The 19,658-nt window shown below is 37.5% G+C and overlaps 1 protein-coding gene across 3 annotated transcripts in view; it reads right to left on the bottom strand.

Moving 5' to 3' along the window:
• The window catches only part of NUP58 (nucleoporin 58), a 40,433-nt gene extending 22,360 nt beyond the window's left edge, over positions 1 to 18,073 (bottom strand). Inside the window, exons 1-7 of one of the 3 annotated variants that reach the window (XM_028106861.1) lie at positions 17,788 to 18,073; positions 13,086 to 13,228; positions 11,515 to 11,550; positions 9,097 to 9,246; positions 8,341 to 8,478; positions 5,135 to 5,245; positions 524 to 548 (exon numbers count right to left, since the gene is read on the bottom strand). In XM_028106861.1, the coding sequence (XP_027962662.1) occupies positions 524 to 548; positions 5,135 to 5,245; positions 8,341 to 8,478; positions 9,097 to 9,246; positions 11,515 to 11,550; positions 13,086 to 13,228; positions 17,788 to 17,894 (710 nt within the window). In that variant the 5' untranslated portion in view covers positions 17,895 to 18,073. The remainder of the gene's footprint in view (positions 1 to 523; positions 549 to 5,134; positions 5,246 to 8,340; positions 8,479 to 9,096; positions 9,247 to 11,514; positions 11,551 to 13,085; positions 13,229 to 17,787) is intronic. The other 2 variants (XM_028106871.1, XM_028106879.1) reach the window with 2 other exon arrangements.
• Between the last annotated feature and the right edge of the window lie 1,585 nt (positions 18,074 to 19,658).

Here is a 19,658-nt window from a genome sequence, read left to right as displayed (position 1 = left end):
GATCTGCTACTACTTCCTTGATATAACCCTAAGCAAACCTCAATCTCTCCCAGCTTTCTCATTTATGTAATAGGGCTAAAATATACACAAGATGTTTTGGAGGCATGAACTTGATCATTTATTTACAAATGTTTTATTTAATGTAATACAAATTAGGTGAGAAAATATAAGTGGTAGTAAAAATAGTGATCTTCAAACATACATGATGTATATGGAGGCTTTTCTCCCTCTTCATCAGAAGAAAATAAATGGCACTGGTATAGTAACTTACATATAAAAGGTATATATATGTAAAATTGAGCATAAAGCATTCTAGAAAGAATTGGTTACAAATTTTCCTAATAATTAAAAATTAAAGATTTGACCTTCCAAAATCTTTGCATATGTTTATTATTTTATTTTAGACAAAAACTGATTCAAAGAATTTTTCTTCTAAATGCCTATATGGTTTCATTTACTTCAACAATACCACCTGCCTATAAATTAACAAATAAAATTCTTCAATTAAAAATTGTAAACTTACTCTGGTCTTGTTCCTGTTTTATCACCTAGAAAATTCAAGAAGCTTCATGTAAGAACAGGTCATTTAACAATGTATTCCAAATTCAAGTTTTAATTTAACACAAACTAGGGTATAAATAGAAACTGCTATGCATTTTTTAGACTGCCTCTTATACACCATGTGAGGTCATGAGTTGTCATAAACTCCAAACAAAACATGTTATAGATACATGTTTGTGTACATATAAACAGACAGTTATGTAGCTGATTTGTATCTATTTCTTTCAAGGGCAAGAATCTTCCTCTTTCAACTATCTTCCATGAAAAATGTTCTTGCTTAGCGCAGTTTAACTCCTGAGAGTTTTACTTGATGCTTTCTTAGGTTCTATCAGTTTAGAATACTAAAATATGTCAGATTACCTGGACATCTCTAAATACAAAAGCAGCAATTTTTTTTAAAGATGTAGTTATTAATGTGTGCAGAAATATCAACTACTTTCTCACTAACACCTATTTAGTGGTTATCATTAATAGTATATGTCTGAAAGTAGAAAAGAAAAATTTTCTGTCAGGAAAATGCAGTGACTCCCTTTCTCCTTTTCCAAAATTTATTTCACACTACAAAATAAGACCTGCTTAATTAAGAAAATGCAGGCACACACAAAACTTCATCCCACCAGAGAACCTTAATGGTTCCTCTTATAAGCTATTTCTGCACTTACACACACATTTTTAAAAGCAATCAGGATAATTATGTTATGCTAACATATTTTCTCAGCATGTTGTAATTAAGTCTTTTCCAAGTCACTTAACATATTTTAAATGACCACAGAATACTGATGACATAGCTGTATCAGAACCTTTATGTCCAACCCTCTTATTAACATATGAGCATTCACTATATAAACAATGCTGCTATAGTCAATGTCTTTATCTCCAAATACTGGTGCATGACTTTATTTGTATTCCAAAAAAGAGTAATTTATAGGTCAAAGATTACATCAGGGAAGGCCTCTGACATCAAACTGATCCTTTCAAACAACTGTTCCACTTTATCTTCCCACCTACTATGAATAAGAGTACTTTATCCACCACATCCTCAACAACGAACATTTTTTTTTAAACAATCACTGCCAGTATACAGGTGAAAAATGCCGCTTCATTATAATCTAAATTCATATTTCTGACAGTACTAAGTAAAACATTTCAAATGTTAATTAGACAAGTACATTTCTCCTTTAGCGAATGGCCTATTCAGGCTATTTGTACATCTTTTAGGTATGTTTCTCACTGACTTCTAAGAGCTATTTCAACATTAAGCATATTAATTCTCTGTCTCATATATATATTTCATGTGTCTATTTCTAAAATCAGACCCTAATTTTAAGACACATCTCAATTTCAGATGTTAAAATGTTAAAAAATAAGCATCTAGAAATCAAGTACTTTTCTTCCAATTTGTCATTTACCTTTTGCCTTTGTCCATGGGGTTTCTTTTGTTTACCTCTTTAATCTAACTATAATTTATTTTTCCATATTTTGTATTTCACTGATTCTAAGATCTTTCTCTTTCATAGTTTAACATTTCTGAAATTGGTACCCATGTTCTACAGAAGGGGGTCTTTGACTGGATGAGACACAGTAATATAAAGTAGGGATTTAATTTTTTTTCCAAATAGTTCAACTTTTTTATTCATTAATGTACTATTTTGCTCTTTCCTTCATATTCCATTTTTATTATATTCACAGAAGTTTATACAGACAGACCTGTGTACATAAAACTTAGGCCTGTTTTTAGTCTACCGTGGGCCCTGACTAGTCTATCTAGCTTTGCATCTGTAACACCTGTGGACTGCTATAAAAGCTCCCTAACAGCACTCTGTATCTGTTCTTGCCCTCCTGCACATTTTCTTCCAAATGGCTGCCAGAATGCTCTTCAAAAATGTATCTCAGGGCGCCTGGGTGGCGCAGATGGTTAAGCGTCTGCCTTCGGCTCAGGTCGTGATCCCGGGGTCCTGGGATCAAGTCCCACGCTGGGCTCCCTGCTCAGCGGGGAGCCTGTTTCTCCCTCTGCCTCTGCCTCTCTGTCTCTGCCTCTCATGAATAAATAAATAATCTTAAAAAAATAAATAAATAAAAACGTATCTCATGTCACATTATCCACATCAAAATCCTAGCAGGTCTCAACTGTCCTCCATGTAATTACAAAACTCCTTTAAGTGGCACACACGGCCCTTCCCTTTATGACGTCTGGAATCTGATCTTCCCATGCTGTAGCTTGCTGGTCTTCCAGCAGTTCTTCAAAAAAGATCATCCTCATCTCTAGATCTTGCTCTATGCTGCCCCCACTTACAGAACATTGCTTCCTACCACTCTTCATCTATTAAACCCAATACTGTAGGTCCAGGCTAACTGATACAGCTACTAGAGAAACAGAGAAATCCTTTACATTAAAAAAAGAATCCCTTGACACGTATAGCAGGTTAAAGGGAACTGATGTGGTACAACAGGTCATGTATATTTATTCTACATATTCCTTTTGTTCAACTCTAAGGCATAACATGAGAGGAAGACAATTGGGGAAGGCGGGGGGGGGCAGGGAAAGAGGGGAGATTAACTCCTCATATTTCTCTTACTCCTTTGCCTCAATCAGCTCTTTCACATGGAACCTAAAAGCAATTACAATAAAAAGAGAAACAGTTTCACAATTAAAATCAAAGTAGTTGGAGGGTACCAGACTGCTCCAGCTGAGTAAAAAAATAAGCTGCTAAAACATCTAAGATAATTTTTCTAATTTTGAAGTTGCTACAAAGAAAACTAAGTAAAAACAAGAGAGACCCCTATGTTTAAAAATCAATTTTCATTCAAATAAAAATAATCCCAAATTTTCTAAGTTTAAAAGGATTTTAGGATAGCCAACTTTTAAAACAGTACTTCACCCTAGAATAATAACTGTATAATAAAAACCATGTCCAAAACAAAAAATTCTTATACAGATATATGGACACGGCATATTTTACACCTTCATCTATTACCTCATTCTAAGCTCTTCAGAGGGGTTCAACGCAATATGCATGTATATACCCTACTGAAACATGCTTTCACCAGAGGCATAAGAGACATTGCAAGACAAAACAAAAAATCATGCATAGGGACAACAAAACTAAAACACTTTTTTTTTTTTTTTTTAAAGATTTTACTTGTCAGAAAGAGAGAGAGAGCAGAAGCAGGGGGAACAGCAGAGACAGAAGCAGCAGCAGGCTCCCTGCTTAGCAGGGAGCCTGATGTGGGACTCGATTCCAGGATACTAGGATCATGACCTGAGCTAAGGGCAGACACTTAACCGACTTGAGCCACCCAGGCGTCCCTAAAACACTTTTCAAAATGAATCTAGATTGGCAATTTTTAAAAAGAATATTCAGCATGGCAAGGGCACAGTGAGAAGAGTATTTTCATACTGGCTGGTGGGAAACAGATTGGTAAAACCTTTCTGAAAAGTGATTTCACAATATATACCAAGAGTCTCCAAAACTGTCCCTTTCTTTAAGCCAATGATTCAGTTTCTAGGTATTTGTCTTAAAAAAATAACCAAAAATATGAATGAAAATTTGTAATAAAAGCAAACACCTAGACAGCACCTACTATGTGCCTGGCTCTGCTGAAGTCTTATAAATAGTAATCCTCAGACCAATGTTGTCAAGTAGGTACTACTATTTTCCCCCACTTTACATAAAGAAACTAAGGCACAGAGGGATAAATAACTTGAATAAGGTCACAGAGCTTGTAATAGTTCGGGGGATTTGAAGCCAGATGATTTCAGCTCAAGTCTACACCCTTAAACTACAATACTATTTTGCCTCCCTCTATAAAGATGCTCAATATGTTGAGCATTCTACTTCCTAGAATAAATGAACTGAAAACAAACACTAATAATAGAATGATGGTTGATTAATGATACACCGATTCATAAAGCTGATATTAAGCAGCAGAATACCCCTAAAAGAATTACTGAACTGACAAATACCTGTGATATAATACATGAGAAAGAACAGATTACAAAGCAATGCAGTTGACATTTGAACAATGCAGGGATTAGGGGTCCCAACCCCCCAGGCAGTTGAAAATCCGTGCATAATTTTTGATTCCCCAAAATCTTTACTAATAGCTTACTGCTGACCAGAAATTTTACTGATAATATAAAGTCAGTTAACACACACTTGGTATATGTACTATATACTGCATTCTTACAATAAAATAAGAGAAAATGTTTTAAGAAAATCATAAGGAAAACACATTTATAGTACTCCACTGTTATTTATTGGAAAAAATCCACATATAAGTAGAGCTAAACAGTTCAAAGCATGTCGTTCAAGGGTCAACTTGTATACCCTATATGTGTGCATGATCCCAACTTAAGAATATATATTAATACACACATTAAGATAACTACATAAGACATATGCACATACAAAACCCAGTTTTCTACAATAAAATCTTAAACACACAATACACACAAAATTTGTGAAATAGAAAGCAAACAAATTTAAAAGTAAAAACTTTACTACTGAATATATAACTAAAAATCTTGCTGACATAGGAATTTAAGTTACTGTTAGAATATAACATTACTTACTTTTTTTATCTGATGAGCTACAAAAATCTATACCACCAAGACCTTCATTGCCTGCAGTTGAAGTAGCTGCTGTGGTTCCCAAAGTCAAGCCTAAAGCATTCTGTCCAAGTCCTACAAATAAGCCAAATATAATTTACAAAGTTCACTGAAAGTCTTTATAATGATTTTCCCTTAATGACCAAAGCTCTCAAATGCTTTTAAGTTGGATCCCGTTTTTCTTCATACTTGATTTAAGTAAATAACAAGGAATAAGTCTGGAGCGAGTCAATGGTATATGTAGTTTGGATGATGTAATTTTAACTTTACTTTTTAGGTAATTTTTTTAAGTATAGTTGACACACAATGTCACCACACAATGTCACATTAGTGTACAAAAGTGATTTGACAGTCTACACATGCTATGTTCACAACTGTCATTACCCCATCTGTCACCATACAGCATTATAATAACATTGATTATATTCCCTAGGCTATACCTTTCATCCCTGTGACTTACTCATTCTATAACTGGAAGCCTGTACCAACCCCCTCCCCCTTCACCCATTTTGCCTGTCTTCCCTACCCTTTCTGGGAACCATCAGTTCTCTGTATTTATGGGTCTATCAATTTTTCTTTACTGAAAACGTCAGAGCGTATCTGTTAATTCAATAAATGTGAACATACTACCTATTGTTTTTTTAAACCCTCCTAAAAAAGCAGTTTTAGTTTGTGTATTTTCAGGTGAATACTTCTTGTCTTCCAGTCATGCTTTGGAATTGTATACTTTTAAAATAATCTAATACCGGATGTGTTAATTAACTTGATGGGAATTTACAATGTGCATGTATATATGAAATCATCATGCTCTACACTTTAAGTATCTTACAATTTTACTTCTCAATTATACCTCAATAAAGCTGGTGACAGATAAACAAATAAATAAGTAAAATAATCTACTAATGATTTATAAGATTTTAGTATAACATAAAGCAAATAGTTTTACTATTAATGAAATTTAAAGAGCTGAGAGTTGGAAGCCTTACAGTTCAAACATCATCAAAATTTTATACTCCTAAGTTTTCTTAACCAAAACTTTATGAAAGAAGTAGACTTCATTTATTTAAATTCTACCTCACTGACAAAAGGAACTGAAGGGACTAAATTATAGTTACTCTTAAGTCATTATTGTATGCTTGTGAATCAAGTAGCAAAATTTTAAAGACCATGCATTGGCAAATCATCTAAGTACATGCATTCCCAAGCTGACACAACTGTGGTTCTTTTTAGACAGATGTTATTTACTTTAGAAACAAAGGAAACGGTAGGATGTACTGGATAAGAGCATGGCATAACTGAAAACTGGATTTAAATACTGACAATGTGTGACAAAAAATATAGCTAAATAAAGGTCCATTTTTTAAAAACAATCAATGGCATCTTTAGGTTAGCATAACCATAAATCAAGCACTGACGTGGTAGTCTAGAGTCTAGTAAAAATTAGAAAAGGCCTAAAAACTCATCAGCAAGACACAAAAACAATCCTCCACCTCCCCTTTCTGCTATTTTTGTGTTTTGCTCTCATAGGAATCTTTGGGAGAGATGTTTAAATACTTATCCTGCAAAGAATGTATGTTATAGTCATCCAGTGATTTGGTTATTAGGAGACATTTTGAATACCTACAAGGTTAGACAATAGTGACAAAGATAAGTATTTGAAAGATCAACGCAAACTTAAATGCTACAAATTTTTAGATTATCTTCACCAACTCCTTTTTTCCCCTCCCACTGACCAAGAGTTTCTTCATTAAATTTAGTATCTGAATAGAGTACATGAAAGAACCGTTTAATAGCATGAATTATAAACTGAATTATAAAAAATATATTTGTTATATAATTATATATGATATATAATTATAAAAAATATAAAAAAATAAACTGTTTATTTATAAATAAACACTAGGTCATACTCCTTCATCTTTCCCACACAACCAAGTATTAGACACCTATAGGTGTTCAGTAAAACTTCTGAAATTAAATAGCCATTATAAATGAACATATGTATTATTGGAAATTCTGTGATTTCAACGTTTCAATGTTGAAAAACATGTTTTTCCTAACTCATAAATTGTTAAAGAGAAGTTCTTGATGTTCTATTGCTATGTGAGATAATCATACAATGTTTTCAAGTCAGAGGAAAGCTTTTCTCACTCTTACATTTTATTATATTATATACAGTATCATGTTTCCTCTATTATTCATTCCCAATATTCAAAACATCTGTAGAATCCTTAACATGAGGCTAATTTCAAAATAAACATGTAATGAAAAATCAATCCAAGATAAAAACGATTAGGTATTCTCTGCCAAGTGAACTGGTACTTTAGTATTTTGCCTATGATAAACTTAATACTTGTGTTCTAAAACGTTGTCTTCAAAGCATGCTAATACCCTTTCCTGATGTCTGTAATGGAAAGCTATGCTTAAAACCAGGGCTTAAAAGGTCAAGTTGTTTTACAATGAACTTAGATACTAAATGATCCAAAACTATGCAACTGCCATTTATTAAAAAGGTAAGTTTCTCTAGAATAGTTTACAGACTCCTTAAACAGGCCCTTCTTTGCTTCTTTATCTAGTCAGTCAATATTTTTTTTCAGCATTTATTTTATTTTTTTTAATTTTTATTTTTTTATTGTTATGTTAATCACCATATATTACATCATTAGTTTTTGATGAAGTGTTCCATGATTCATTGTGCATAACACCCAGTGCTCCATGCAGAACGTGCCCCCTTGAATACCCAGCACCAGGCTAACCCATCCCCCCACCCCCCTCCCCTCTAGAACCCTCAGTTTGTTTTTCAGAGTCCATCGTCTCTCATGGTTCGTTTCCCCCTCTGATTTACTCCCCCTCATTCTTCCCCTCCTGCTATTTTCTTCTTTTTCTTTTTTCTTAACATATGTTGCATTATTTGTCGCAGAAGTACAGATCTGCAACTCAACAGTCTTTATCTAGTCAGTCAATATTGAGAAGCAGAAGCAGATTTATTTCTATAATATGGCTAAGATATCCAATTATGTATGAAAAACATTATTTTATAATTCAGTTTTCATACCAAACAAAAAACACACAGGTTAAAGAGACAAAGTGGTCTGTTCAAAATGTCAAAATATATGATAAAGTAAATTTAAATATAAATACTATTTTGGAAAATGAGTATCATCAATTACCTGATGTCGCTGTATTTGAACTCTGGAAAAGCGAACCTCCCAAACCAGCTAAGGCTCCCCCTAAGGAAAGGCTTGTTGATGCGGTGGTAGTTGTGGCTGTTGTTCCACCCAAATTATTTAGGGTAAATCCTGTAGATGCTATAAAAAGTGAAACTGTAAGGCTTCACAAGGAAACATCATTTCTAAGAACACCAGAGAAAATGCAAAACATTTCCAAAAAAAAAAAAAAAAACCTCATGTCCATGAGGTTTAGGAAAAATTACTCACTAAAGATAAAATTATATATGCTTAAGAATAAAGACAAATAGTACCTTAAAGCAAAAACTAGTGACAGAAATAAGAGTTCTGGGTAATACTAGAATGGTATCAGGTAACTGATTCCAGACAGTGATAAAGAGTTTTCAACCCAGGACACCAACTTCGCCTTCAAAAGCCAGGCAAGGTTTAGGCAAACTCTTTATCCTTCCTTGTCACCAAAATGCTCCTTTACAAAAACTATTAATAGTTTTACATTTTACCTCTCACCCTGTCCCTGCTTTGCTCTGTAAATAGAGACCAACTTCCAGGATGACCCCTGTTGCTTTAAAGCCCAATGATGACCTTCACAAATCAGCAATTTTATAGGTCAAAACTGCTGATTAAAATAAAAACTTTCCAAAACTGAAGTTAGCTTTAAAAAGGTGGATACCTAAATTCACTAGCCAAAAACAAAATAAAATTCAACCACAAAACGTGACTTTTTCCATTCTGCCTCACCTGCTGGAGTTGATGTCAGAGCAGACGAAAGAGTAAGACCACTAGCTGAGGTAGAAGTAATAGGGAGAGCAAATGGTGTGGCAGATGCGGCAGGTTTAGTGAATCCTAAACTGAAACCTGTTGTAGACGTAGATGTAGTAGCTGGCGTTCCTGTGTCAAACAAACAAACAAACAAACCCTATTTTACCATAACTGTGTATGTATTATACCAGTTTCAGTCAGGATCCCTAAAAGTTTGTGATCCTACTTTTGTAGATAGAAGGATATTTGGATATATATGAAAAAGGAAAATATAGAAGTTGGAACCAAATCATGGTGAATACTTAAAAGAGGACCCTATGATTTAAGAAAAGCAAAAGAAAGTCCAATCAGTGTGGCAATATTGAAATCCAATTTCAGTTCTATCCCTGGATTTACCTAAAACAGCATTTATCCTTCCTTTTCTTTATACTCAACAGAAAAACATCCCTTCCCTCCAAGGCTATTTAAACCACCATTCTCTACTGCTTCTACTTCCTTCTGTGTTTCTGTCATCTCCCGCTACGCCTTTCAATCTGCTTTTGTCCATCTCCTTCCTCTGTTCACTTCTTAAATGATACTGCCTATGGCTCCAGACCTGCTCCCATACTTCCCAACTGCAGAATTTCCACTAGGGGAACATGGGTCTAAATCTACACCTACCGGAGTCTCCCCTGCTTAGTTCCACCTGGATGTCCCTTCCCTTTGTACCTCAACGTCTCCTTATACAAAAACGTTCCTAAATCCCCTGCCATGGTCCACTCGGTTGCTCAAGCCAGAAACCATAATCACCCCTGACGTTCCTTCTCTCTCCTGCATTCTACTAGTCACAAATCCTATTGATTCCACTACAGAAATATCCCTGGACTACAAGCATCCTCAAAACCCTTAGCTCAGGTCATCTCCCTCTCAAGAACAATTACAGTAACCTCTTAATTTGTTTTTGTGCTATCAGTCCTTCTAAACTTAATTCTTTGAATTACTTCAGTTACTTTAAAAATGAGAGAACACCACCAAAAAATAATACCCTGGTGATTCTCCCTGACGGAAGGCTCCCATTAGCTCTATACTACCTCTACACTAGAGTCAAAAGGCGTGGCACCCACCTGCTCCTCACACCCCCTCTCCCTACCACTCCCATTTCTGAATCCTAAACTGCAAGAACCGAGTACTTTTCCTAGTTCCCTGGATCCCTTTATGACTGGGCCTTTCCACTCCTCCATCAGGAATGATGTTTTCTGCCACCCCAGATAAACTCCTATTCTTATCTTCCTCTGCCTTCCTTGGTGCCTTTCACACCTATGTTAGAGCACTTACCAGATCACACAAGAACATATTACTGTAACTGCCAGTCACCTTCACCTCATAACCCACTGAATGCCTTGCTCATGCACTCAGCAACTGACATCATCAGTACCATCCTCCCCACCAGTACCATCACCACAACAACAGCTAATACTAAATGTTTAAAGCATTATGTATACCTAAGGCCACAGAGTTAGGAAGTAATAGCTGCTCAAAAATATTAAATAAAGAAATACATAATGACCTGCATTTTGGCTTCTCCTCAAGGCACTGAGAGAAGCAGCTGCCAGAAATTAAACTTCTGGATTGCCCTTACCACAACCAGAAATTCCTGCCAGAGTACAGTGCTTTGAAATCCTGTATGGGTTCTCCAATGTCAGAAAATAAGAGAATCCAACTGCTTGCCCTTGAAGCCAATCCTGTCCAAAAACTCTGGTAGTAAACAGATGTGTTACACCTTCTGCTGGTAACAGGTGAGTAGCATCCAAGTGAAGAAAGTCCACCAATCTTTAGTTTATTTAAACTTTTTATTTAATGTCAGTTCAATTAATAAATCTGAGTTTCCTCACTGTCCTCTCATTCATTCATTTCCTTTGACATTATTAACTGCTGTCCTACTTAACTCACATTCCCTTTGGCATATCATTACAGAGAACTATGATGTTTTTGAACTGGAAAGGAATCCAAAAACTTTTTAGTCCAATACACCCCTTTTATAGGTAACTAAAAGCTGCCAGATACTCTGACCACCTAAGACCTCACAATGATTTGGAGGTACAAGCAGGGTTTAATTTCAAGACTTCTGGCCTACAGTCTGTTGCTTTTTTTCACTAAAAGGATTCAAATGACTACAAAATTCAGTGTGAAATAAATCTCCACAGAAAAACCATATCTGTATTTAAGGGTTTTTTCCTGAATTAAAAAGTCATTGACTTTTTTAAAAACTCCAATACTGAAAGGTTCTGTGATGAGTGAGTGTCTGTGATCTATATTAGGTTCCTTACATGCTTCCTTCTATACCCCAGCTCTGTGAGATATTAAGAAAGAGAAGAATAGAAAACCACAGATCTGGGATCTTTCCTCAAAAATTCTTACCCAGAGTTAATCCTGTAGTTATAGTTGTTGCTATTCCTGGGGACAAAAAGAGAAATAAAATTTAATCATCAAGGGAAGATGACATTTTTTGGAGTTTATCACAAGGGCAAGACTTGGGAGTCATCCTCAGGGTGTGATACTACAACAACCAGTATCTTCCACCATAACCACTAAAACAAACATTTTTCCTATAGCACTGGTTTTCATATTACAGGCTGTATATAATTTGTTATATTAGGCAATAAAATTTATAAATGCAAACAACTATGGCTTATAACAACATTAGGCAAGAAGTAAAAAAGCTACTCCAAGCAAACACTGGCACACAGAGTTGTCTCAAGAAGTTCACTGGCTGCTCTCATATTTACTCCTGCAGTTCTTACATTTTCTATGTATGGCTGTGAAAAGTTGCACTCAAAGCTGGAAGGTCAATGCAAAAAGTGGTAACTGAGACCAAGAGGCCCTGAGGGTAGAGAATAAAGAGTAAGTAAAGAAGTAAACTTTTTAAATGGCAGCACCAGTGAAACATATTTTTAACTTAATAATAACCAAATGTCTGTAAGTATTAAAAAACAAACACCTTTTTATTATTGAAATGTCTACCAGAAACCTTGACTTCTTGCCCTTTTCCCATCGAAACAACTGTTTTAATAATACAAAAACCTAGGGCGCCTGGGTGGCTCAGTTGGTTGGGCAACTGCCTTCAGCTCAGGTCATGATGCTGGAGTCCCGGGATCGAGTCCCGCATCGAGTCCCTCCCTGCTCAGCAGGGAGCCCACTTCTCCCTCTAACCCTCCCCCCTCTCATGGTCTATCTCATTCTCTCTCTGAAATAAATAAATAAATAAAATCTTTAAAAAAAATAATACAAAAACTTAAAACATCTCTTAGGAAGGTAAATGATAATATTATAGCAAGACAGGATGCTGACTGTCCCACATATGTGACTAAACTAATTAATGTCCAAATTGGTAAACTGGCTTATCTTCACTAAGGTTAAACACTGCATTATATAATCTAATATAAAAATTAAATTAATTCATTATATTTAAAGAGGTGTATCTTCTTCGTGTCAAGTATATATTTAAAAAGTTATTTAAAAAAAGAGATCTTATTTCTTTAAATGTGTTTTCCTTCCTTTTTTTTAAGATTTATTTATTTATTTTTGAGAGAGCTCCAGTGTTGAGGGGGCAGGGGGCGCGGCAGGGGGACAGGGAGAAGAGAGAATCTCAAGCAGATTCCCTGAGGAGCCTGAGGCCCAAAGAGGGGCTCATTCTGCAACCATGAGATTATGACCTGAGAGGAAATCAAGAGCTGGACCCTTAACCAACTGAGCCACCCACCCAGGCACCCCTAAATGTGTGTTTTCCTTTACACTAAAATACATTATAACCAATGTTGGGCCTATCACTGGCCCTTAATTCCACATCCCTATATATTTTTTCATCTTAGTATTTACCATTTTTTAGGTCTATCACCAAAGACAATCCCTGTAAAGGGAAGAGATATAGAAAAGAACTTGAAAAAGAATATCCCATACCTATTCCCTGAAAATGTGACAATCCTCCTTACCTGTATTTGTTCCTCCTAGAGTGAACCCAGTGGTAGGTTTCGATCCAAAGAGCCCAGTGCCAAAACCACCTGAAGGAGCAGATGTAGTTGCAGGCGTTGCAGTGCTTCCAAGAGTTCCAAAATTGAGCCCCACAGAAGGGTTGCTTGTTTATAAAAAAACACAAAACAAAGTCTACTAGAGCCAGTATTTCCTTAAGAAAAATAAAAATTAACTCTTCAAGGTTAAGTACTTTCTTTCATTTAACATATTCAATATATCGCCATAGGATACAAAAGGAACTAACAATTTATTTTTAACAAACCAAATTCAAATATTTTCCTGTTCTCTTTTAAAGTCACCTACAAAAGATTTCAGATTCCAAGTAATCATAAACAGTATCACATATTCTACTTTTATAAGTTTTATTGAAAGCTATCATATTTTAAAATGGCCATAGAGAAATCCCATGAATATGGATCATTTTCCTCTTGAATGACTAACGTATAGTTCACATTTCTAAATACATTTGTTCTTCCCCAACTACTAATAACATAAAGAAAAATAAAACATACTCAGAAATAGAAAAGTTATTCTAAGTTGTCTTCACCACCTCTCTGTTGCTATATCACCATATTTATGGAGTTGGGCAGGGAGTGGGGGATGCAGTTAGTTTTCTTGCCACCAAAACAGCAATAAGAACTGGGGTCGGTGTGGGAAGAGGAAAAGGACTAAACATAACCTGGCAAGAGTAAAATACAAAGCAAAACTACCCACTATCCAGATTATGTGTTCGTTCATCAGCAGAAATCCTCTTCAGAGTTCTTGAAAGCTTAAAAAGAACAGCTGATAATAACAAGGGATGTGAACAAAGTTCACAAATTTCAACTGTTCTTATCAAAACTCAGGGGCTCATATTTGCTATCTATAGGTGGGAGAGCAAATTATAAAAATAAACAAAAAAATCTTAACGACTTGACACTCCAAAAATTGTGTAGGAGAGTTAAGAGAGATTATAACACATAACATAATGGGAGCTCCCACTCATTCTATATAGGTATCTTTATTCCATCTGCCTGCCCTTCCATACAGACACAATCACCATAAAAGCCAAGGTCAGTTTTTAAAAAGCTTAAAAGTCTGGGACATTTCAATTTAAGGAGGCAACAGTGTTATGGCTGGGTTCTAGTACCAGCTCCCCAACGTCCTGGGACTTGTGTGACATAACTTAGCCTTTTTGATCCTCTATTTCCTCAGATGCAAAATGGGAATAACAGTGCCCACTTAACAGTTTTGCAAAAGATTAAGAGATTGTGCATGGTGAATTAACCTCACTTAATAAATGTTGTTACTACTGTCATCAGTAGGAACTTAATAAATTCAACTAAACACATTATATACAAGGTATTATGCCAGCCCATCACCGTGAGGGGAACAGAACCTGAAATCAGGCATCAACACTGAGTAGGGGGGAAAAAGGGGAGTGTACCCTATATCTTAGTTTATCACTGATTTTAAAACGATCTCTAGGAGCATAGGTGTGTGAAGTACAGAGGGCTGGCAGAACAGGGTTGCAAGGTCTCACCAACAAAGCACAAATCTTTAAACACTTAATCAACTGAAATAAAAAGGTATCTTAATAAACATTATTGGCAAATTTTGAAGACCTCAAATTAAGAAAATGGTTATTATGCTCTCCTCCCTCCCAAATAATTCAGTGATCCCATTTGGTTTTACTGCTATTCCATAAATATACAAAAGATGTACAGTGAAATTATGTATTTTTAGACAAATTTCTTGACAACCTTAAGATAACTGAAGACACAATGAAGTGTTTCATAATTAAATGTGAAAACATTACCAAAGAAATACATCAAAGTGGTATCTTCTTACTCAAGAAAGCAAAAGAGAAATTTCTCGCAGGAGAGAAATTTACTTAGTTTAACAAAAGCTACCCCAGACAGGACCAAGTTTTGCCTCAAACCACTATTATCTGCCAATGACTCATCAGGATGTGTTACAGAAAAGCCAAGTTGTCTCCAACAGGTCAGGAATATTGTTTTAACTTCTCCAGCATGCCCTAATGTGGACTTAGAAAGTAACATTACTGAGCACTTACCAAGTGCCAGATATGATGCTAAGTACTTTACATGCTTTACCTCATTCAACAACTGTGTGAGGTAAATATATTATACCCCTTTTCCAGATGTGGGAACTGAGGCATGGAAAGTAACTTCACTAAAATGATTTACCTAAAGAGACCAAATCACCAGATGGCACTAGGGGAAGTCAGGTCTCCAAACCAGTACTCCACCAGACAAATGTTAGACTGTGTCTCCTTTCGTTCATTTATGTAAGCCCTTCTAAAGTTTATTTTCTTTATCTCTACACCCGGTGTGGGGCTTTCACCCATCCCGAGATCAAGTTTCATGCTGTTCTGACTGAACCAGCCAGGTGCCCCTTATCTAAGCCCTTCTAAAGACTGTGTACATGTTTCTAGCTGATCACTAATAATTCCTTTACTCAATTAACAAATATTTATTAAAGCCCTCTTTGTGTGCCAGGAACTGTCATAGGGACTGAGGATGGAGTGGTAAATAAGACTCAGATACAGTTCAGTAAGTTTCCAGTTAGTGAGAGAAAGAGATTAATCAATCATTCATTCATTCAAAAAATGTGTATTGAGCTCCACTATGTCTACTAAAAAAAAAAAACAGTATGAAAAGGTCTTCACTGTCATGGAGCTTCTATTCTATTGCTGGAATCAGAAAATAAGTCAACAAAAAACACAACGAACTGATTACAACTGTGATAAGTGCTATGTTACAGGGTATTATGAAGATGGAAACCTCCTGTACACTTGTAGATCTAAAAACTGCCTCTCTGGAGATGTTAACATTTGAGTCCCAAAAGTAGACACTAGCTTGGCATATGAGGCAGGAGGTAGTAGGGGAATTCCAATCAGAGGGAACTGCTCCCAAGTGGGAAGGGGTTTGGCTAAGCCTACCTGAGGAACTGAGAAAATGCCCAAGTTGCTACAGCAGTATTTTTCAAACTAAGATTAGGAGTATAAAATCAATTTAGTAGATCATAACTGGCATTTTAAAAAATGAAATAGAACAGAACAGAAAATATCAAAGAGCATCACATAAATTAAGGGTAAATATCTTCCTTTGAAACTTTCAGTTATTTCTTTGCCTTTAATTTTTTTCATAGTAGGTCTGTATCACTGAATTGTAGCAAACTGAAATGAGGAGTTGGGCTCAGGATGAGTCTGAAGAGGTTCCAGATTATTTGGATCTTGTGGATCATGGTAAGATTTATTTTTACTTCATTCCAAGGATAATGAAAAATCATTAAAGGAAGGCAATGGGAATTTTAAAAAATGCCTCTGATTATGTGTTAAAAAAAGGCTTGACATCAAAGTTGATTTTTCAAACAGCAATTGCGATTCCACTGAAGTAATCAAAGTAGGAGATGATGGGAATAGTTTTCATCAAATATGAGAAGGGTTACTGGTTGAAAACTTGGAAGAAATCCTAAGTATTTTCATAAGAATGTAAGCTTCAGGAGAGCAGGACCCTTATTTATCTCACCACCTAAAACAGAGTCTATTATATAGGAGTGTGTTCAATAAATATTTGTTCCATGAAAGACAAGAGCTTGCAACAGGATGGTGGCACTGGAAGTGAAGCAAATGGAAACTGAGAAATTAAAATTATCAGGCCTTGCTGATTAAAGGTGCAGAGAGAAAAGGAGGTATTAAGGGAAATTCCCAGATTTTTTACTTGACTATGTAGTCTGCCCCCCTCCTTTCGAATACAAGGAAGATATTTTTGCCTTTTTAATCTACAATCACATCCCTCAACTTCAGGAGATACCTTGTAACACCTTCTATGCACACTTCTTGATTTCATTAACTCCTTCACTTTTACATTTTTAAAAAGACTGAGTTCTAAACATTAAATCTCTCACCATGAAAATGACGTTTAACTATTTTGTCTCTTTCTGGACCTCTGCTAGCTGTATTTTGTCACCGCCTGAAGTGGTGGTTTAGCAGGTTGCACAAAAACGATAAATATGCTATACTTACATTTTTCAATGTAAGCAGAAGACAATGTGAGTCATTACAACACAACACTCACGTACACTAATTTGCACATACTGTTCAAAATTATCACCAATAAATTCTACAACACGTATTTAAAATAAGAAACTACAGTAACAAAGGATAGGGTTCCATGAGGTACAAAGATGTGAGCTCGTTTAAAATACCACTTAGTCATTAAAGCATTGGAATGTCCAAAACCATATATCCTGCAACTGAATCTGAATTATCAGAAATAAACTTGTAATTGTCCTCCTTAAAATTTTCTATTGTCTTTTTCTGAAACCCCAGAGTTGCCACAATGTCGTTCATTCGTTCTGTGCCTCAGATTGCCGCACTAAGAGGGCTCGGCGTGAAATCCCAGGCCCTTTCACCCAGCCAGACCCCACTCGGTAGGGACACTGTGTGAACCATCGTGGATTCTGGGGACCTCACAACCCTGTGACCATCCTCCCCATCAGGCCGCCAAACGGCAGGACTACGAGGCTGGCGCTGCGCAAGTATGTTTTTTTCCAGGCCCACCAGAAAGGAAGCCAGCGGGAAGAGAAAGGGACGGGCCCACCCACGGGAGTCTCGCTGGGAGGACCCGGGCCGGGAAGGCGAGGAAGCGCGGTTACCTAGATGCTCCCGTTCCGAAGGAGAAACCGCCGCCTGCCCCGGTCCCGCCGGCGGCTACGGTGGTGGAGCCCAGTGTGCTGGTTCCGAAGGAGAACCCCGTGGACATGGCTGCCGGGGCTCAGCGCCGTCAGGTAGCTGCAAGGGGTCTGGGACGCTCCTCTCTCCTCAAAACCAAGGCGGGCCGGGCAGCATCGCTCTCGCCCAGCCGCGACCTGGCGGGAACCTCAAGCCACCGTGGTTGCGAAGACGAGGCCGAAGTGGGTGGGGCAACCACCCGAGAGCACGTTCCGGCGCCCGCCGCGCGCACGTAACCCACCAAGAGCGAGCCCGCTGCGCAAGGCACTCTGGGATGGGGGTGGGTTGCGCGCCGCGCAAAGCGTCCTGGGAGGGAGTGAGCTGGGGGTGGGGCCGGTCCTCTTAAGGGGTAGTCGTCTAGCGTTGAAGACGAGTGAAACCGTTTTCTTTAGTTCTGTATTAGCATATGTGTTGACGTAATGTGTACTTTAAGGCTGTTGAATCTTAATTATTGCTTTACGTCTTTCCCTACTGCTAAAAGGGATGCGCGAAATCCCAGAGTGGGGAAGGCCCTACTGAGCAGTCCAAGCCCTGCTGCAGAAAAGGAGGCGCGCTCAGCCTTCGTTTGGCTGCCGTCCCTTCCCGGAGAGGGACAGGGAGCTTCTCTGCTCCCGGACGGTTCGGAAATCAGTCGATAATAATTCACCTCCACAGCGTTTGGAGCCCGTTAAGCGCAGTCATTGCGAGTTGCCACCCAGGAGGCTCAGAGAGCGGCCTTTGGTGGGGGGTGGCCGAACTTGGTGGTGGTGCCGTGCAAACCCCCTGGACGTCAAAGGATGTGGTCAAGTCCACGAAGTTTTGCAGCGTATCCTGCTGGGTAGGAGTTTGGGACCCCCGGCCCATCGCGGGAGGGCCCCCCCCATGGCTGCATTCTGGCTTTGGGCTTTGCATTGCTCTGACGCCCCTTTGCTGCCTACCAGAGGAACTGCAAAGTGGACGGGATTAAGTACAGAAACAAGCACAATATAGTGCGGAATTTAAGGGTTCCACGAGCAACCCCTAAACATAAGAAAAATGTAGATTTAAGGAAGAGATCCTGGCTTGTAGAAAGATCAGGAAAGGCTTCGTGTCTGTGGTGCATTGGGGTGCTGTCATCATAATGTGGGTCTTCATTCAGAGATTGTTACATCCCGCAAAAATGGTTTTCTTACCTGTGATTTCTTACAGTAAAATTCATCCCAAAAGCAACCACCAGATTTGCTTTCGTAAAACATAATTCTCACCACTGCACTGCCTTGATGGAACACCCAGTGGCTCTTTAGTCTAGCATTCATCCTCCATATGACAAATCTTTTTAAGCTCAGGTCGCACAACTCTAAATGCAGGACTTTCTCCTCTGTTGAGGTTGGGCATTGCTGCCTCCTGTAAACTGAATTGTGTCCCTCCAAAATTCATGTGTTAAAGCCTTAACCTCCAATGTGATGGTGTTTGAAAAGAGGGCCTGTGGAACGTAATCAGGGTTAGATGAGGTCATGAGGGTAGGGTCCTCATGATGGGATTAATTCCCTTCTAAGAAGAGATATGAGAGAACTCTTATTTCTCAACTTCTGAGGACACAGCTAAAAGGCAGCCTTCTTAGGCAAGAAGAGAGCTAATGGGCACCTTACCTTGAACTTCTCAGCCTCCAAAACTGAGAAGTAAATTTCTGTTGTTTAAGCCACCCAGTCTGTGGTATTTTGTCATGGCAGCCTGAGCACTTACACATCACCTCTGCTTGTTTAATTAAAAAACTAAATAGCATTTTAAATATTATGGAAGTCACCATAATAATAAAAAAGGGACATATTTGAACTGT

Source organism: Eumetopias jubatus, unplaced genomic scaffold, assembly GCF_037043125.1.
Source record: "Eumetopias jubatus isolate StellerSeaLion01/CBP00866 unplaced genomic scaffold, mEumJub1_p1.0 scaffold_3, whole genome shotgun sequence".
NCBI classification, from domain to species: domain Eukaryota; kingdom Metazoa; phylum Chordata; class Mammalia; order Carnivora; family Otariidae; genus Eumetopias; species Eumetopias jubatus.
Note: the sequence above shows the minus strand (reverse complement) of the source record. Positions and strands in the feature narration are given on the sequence as shown.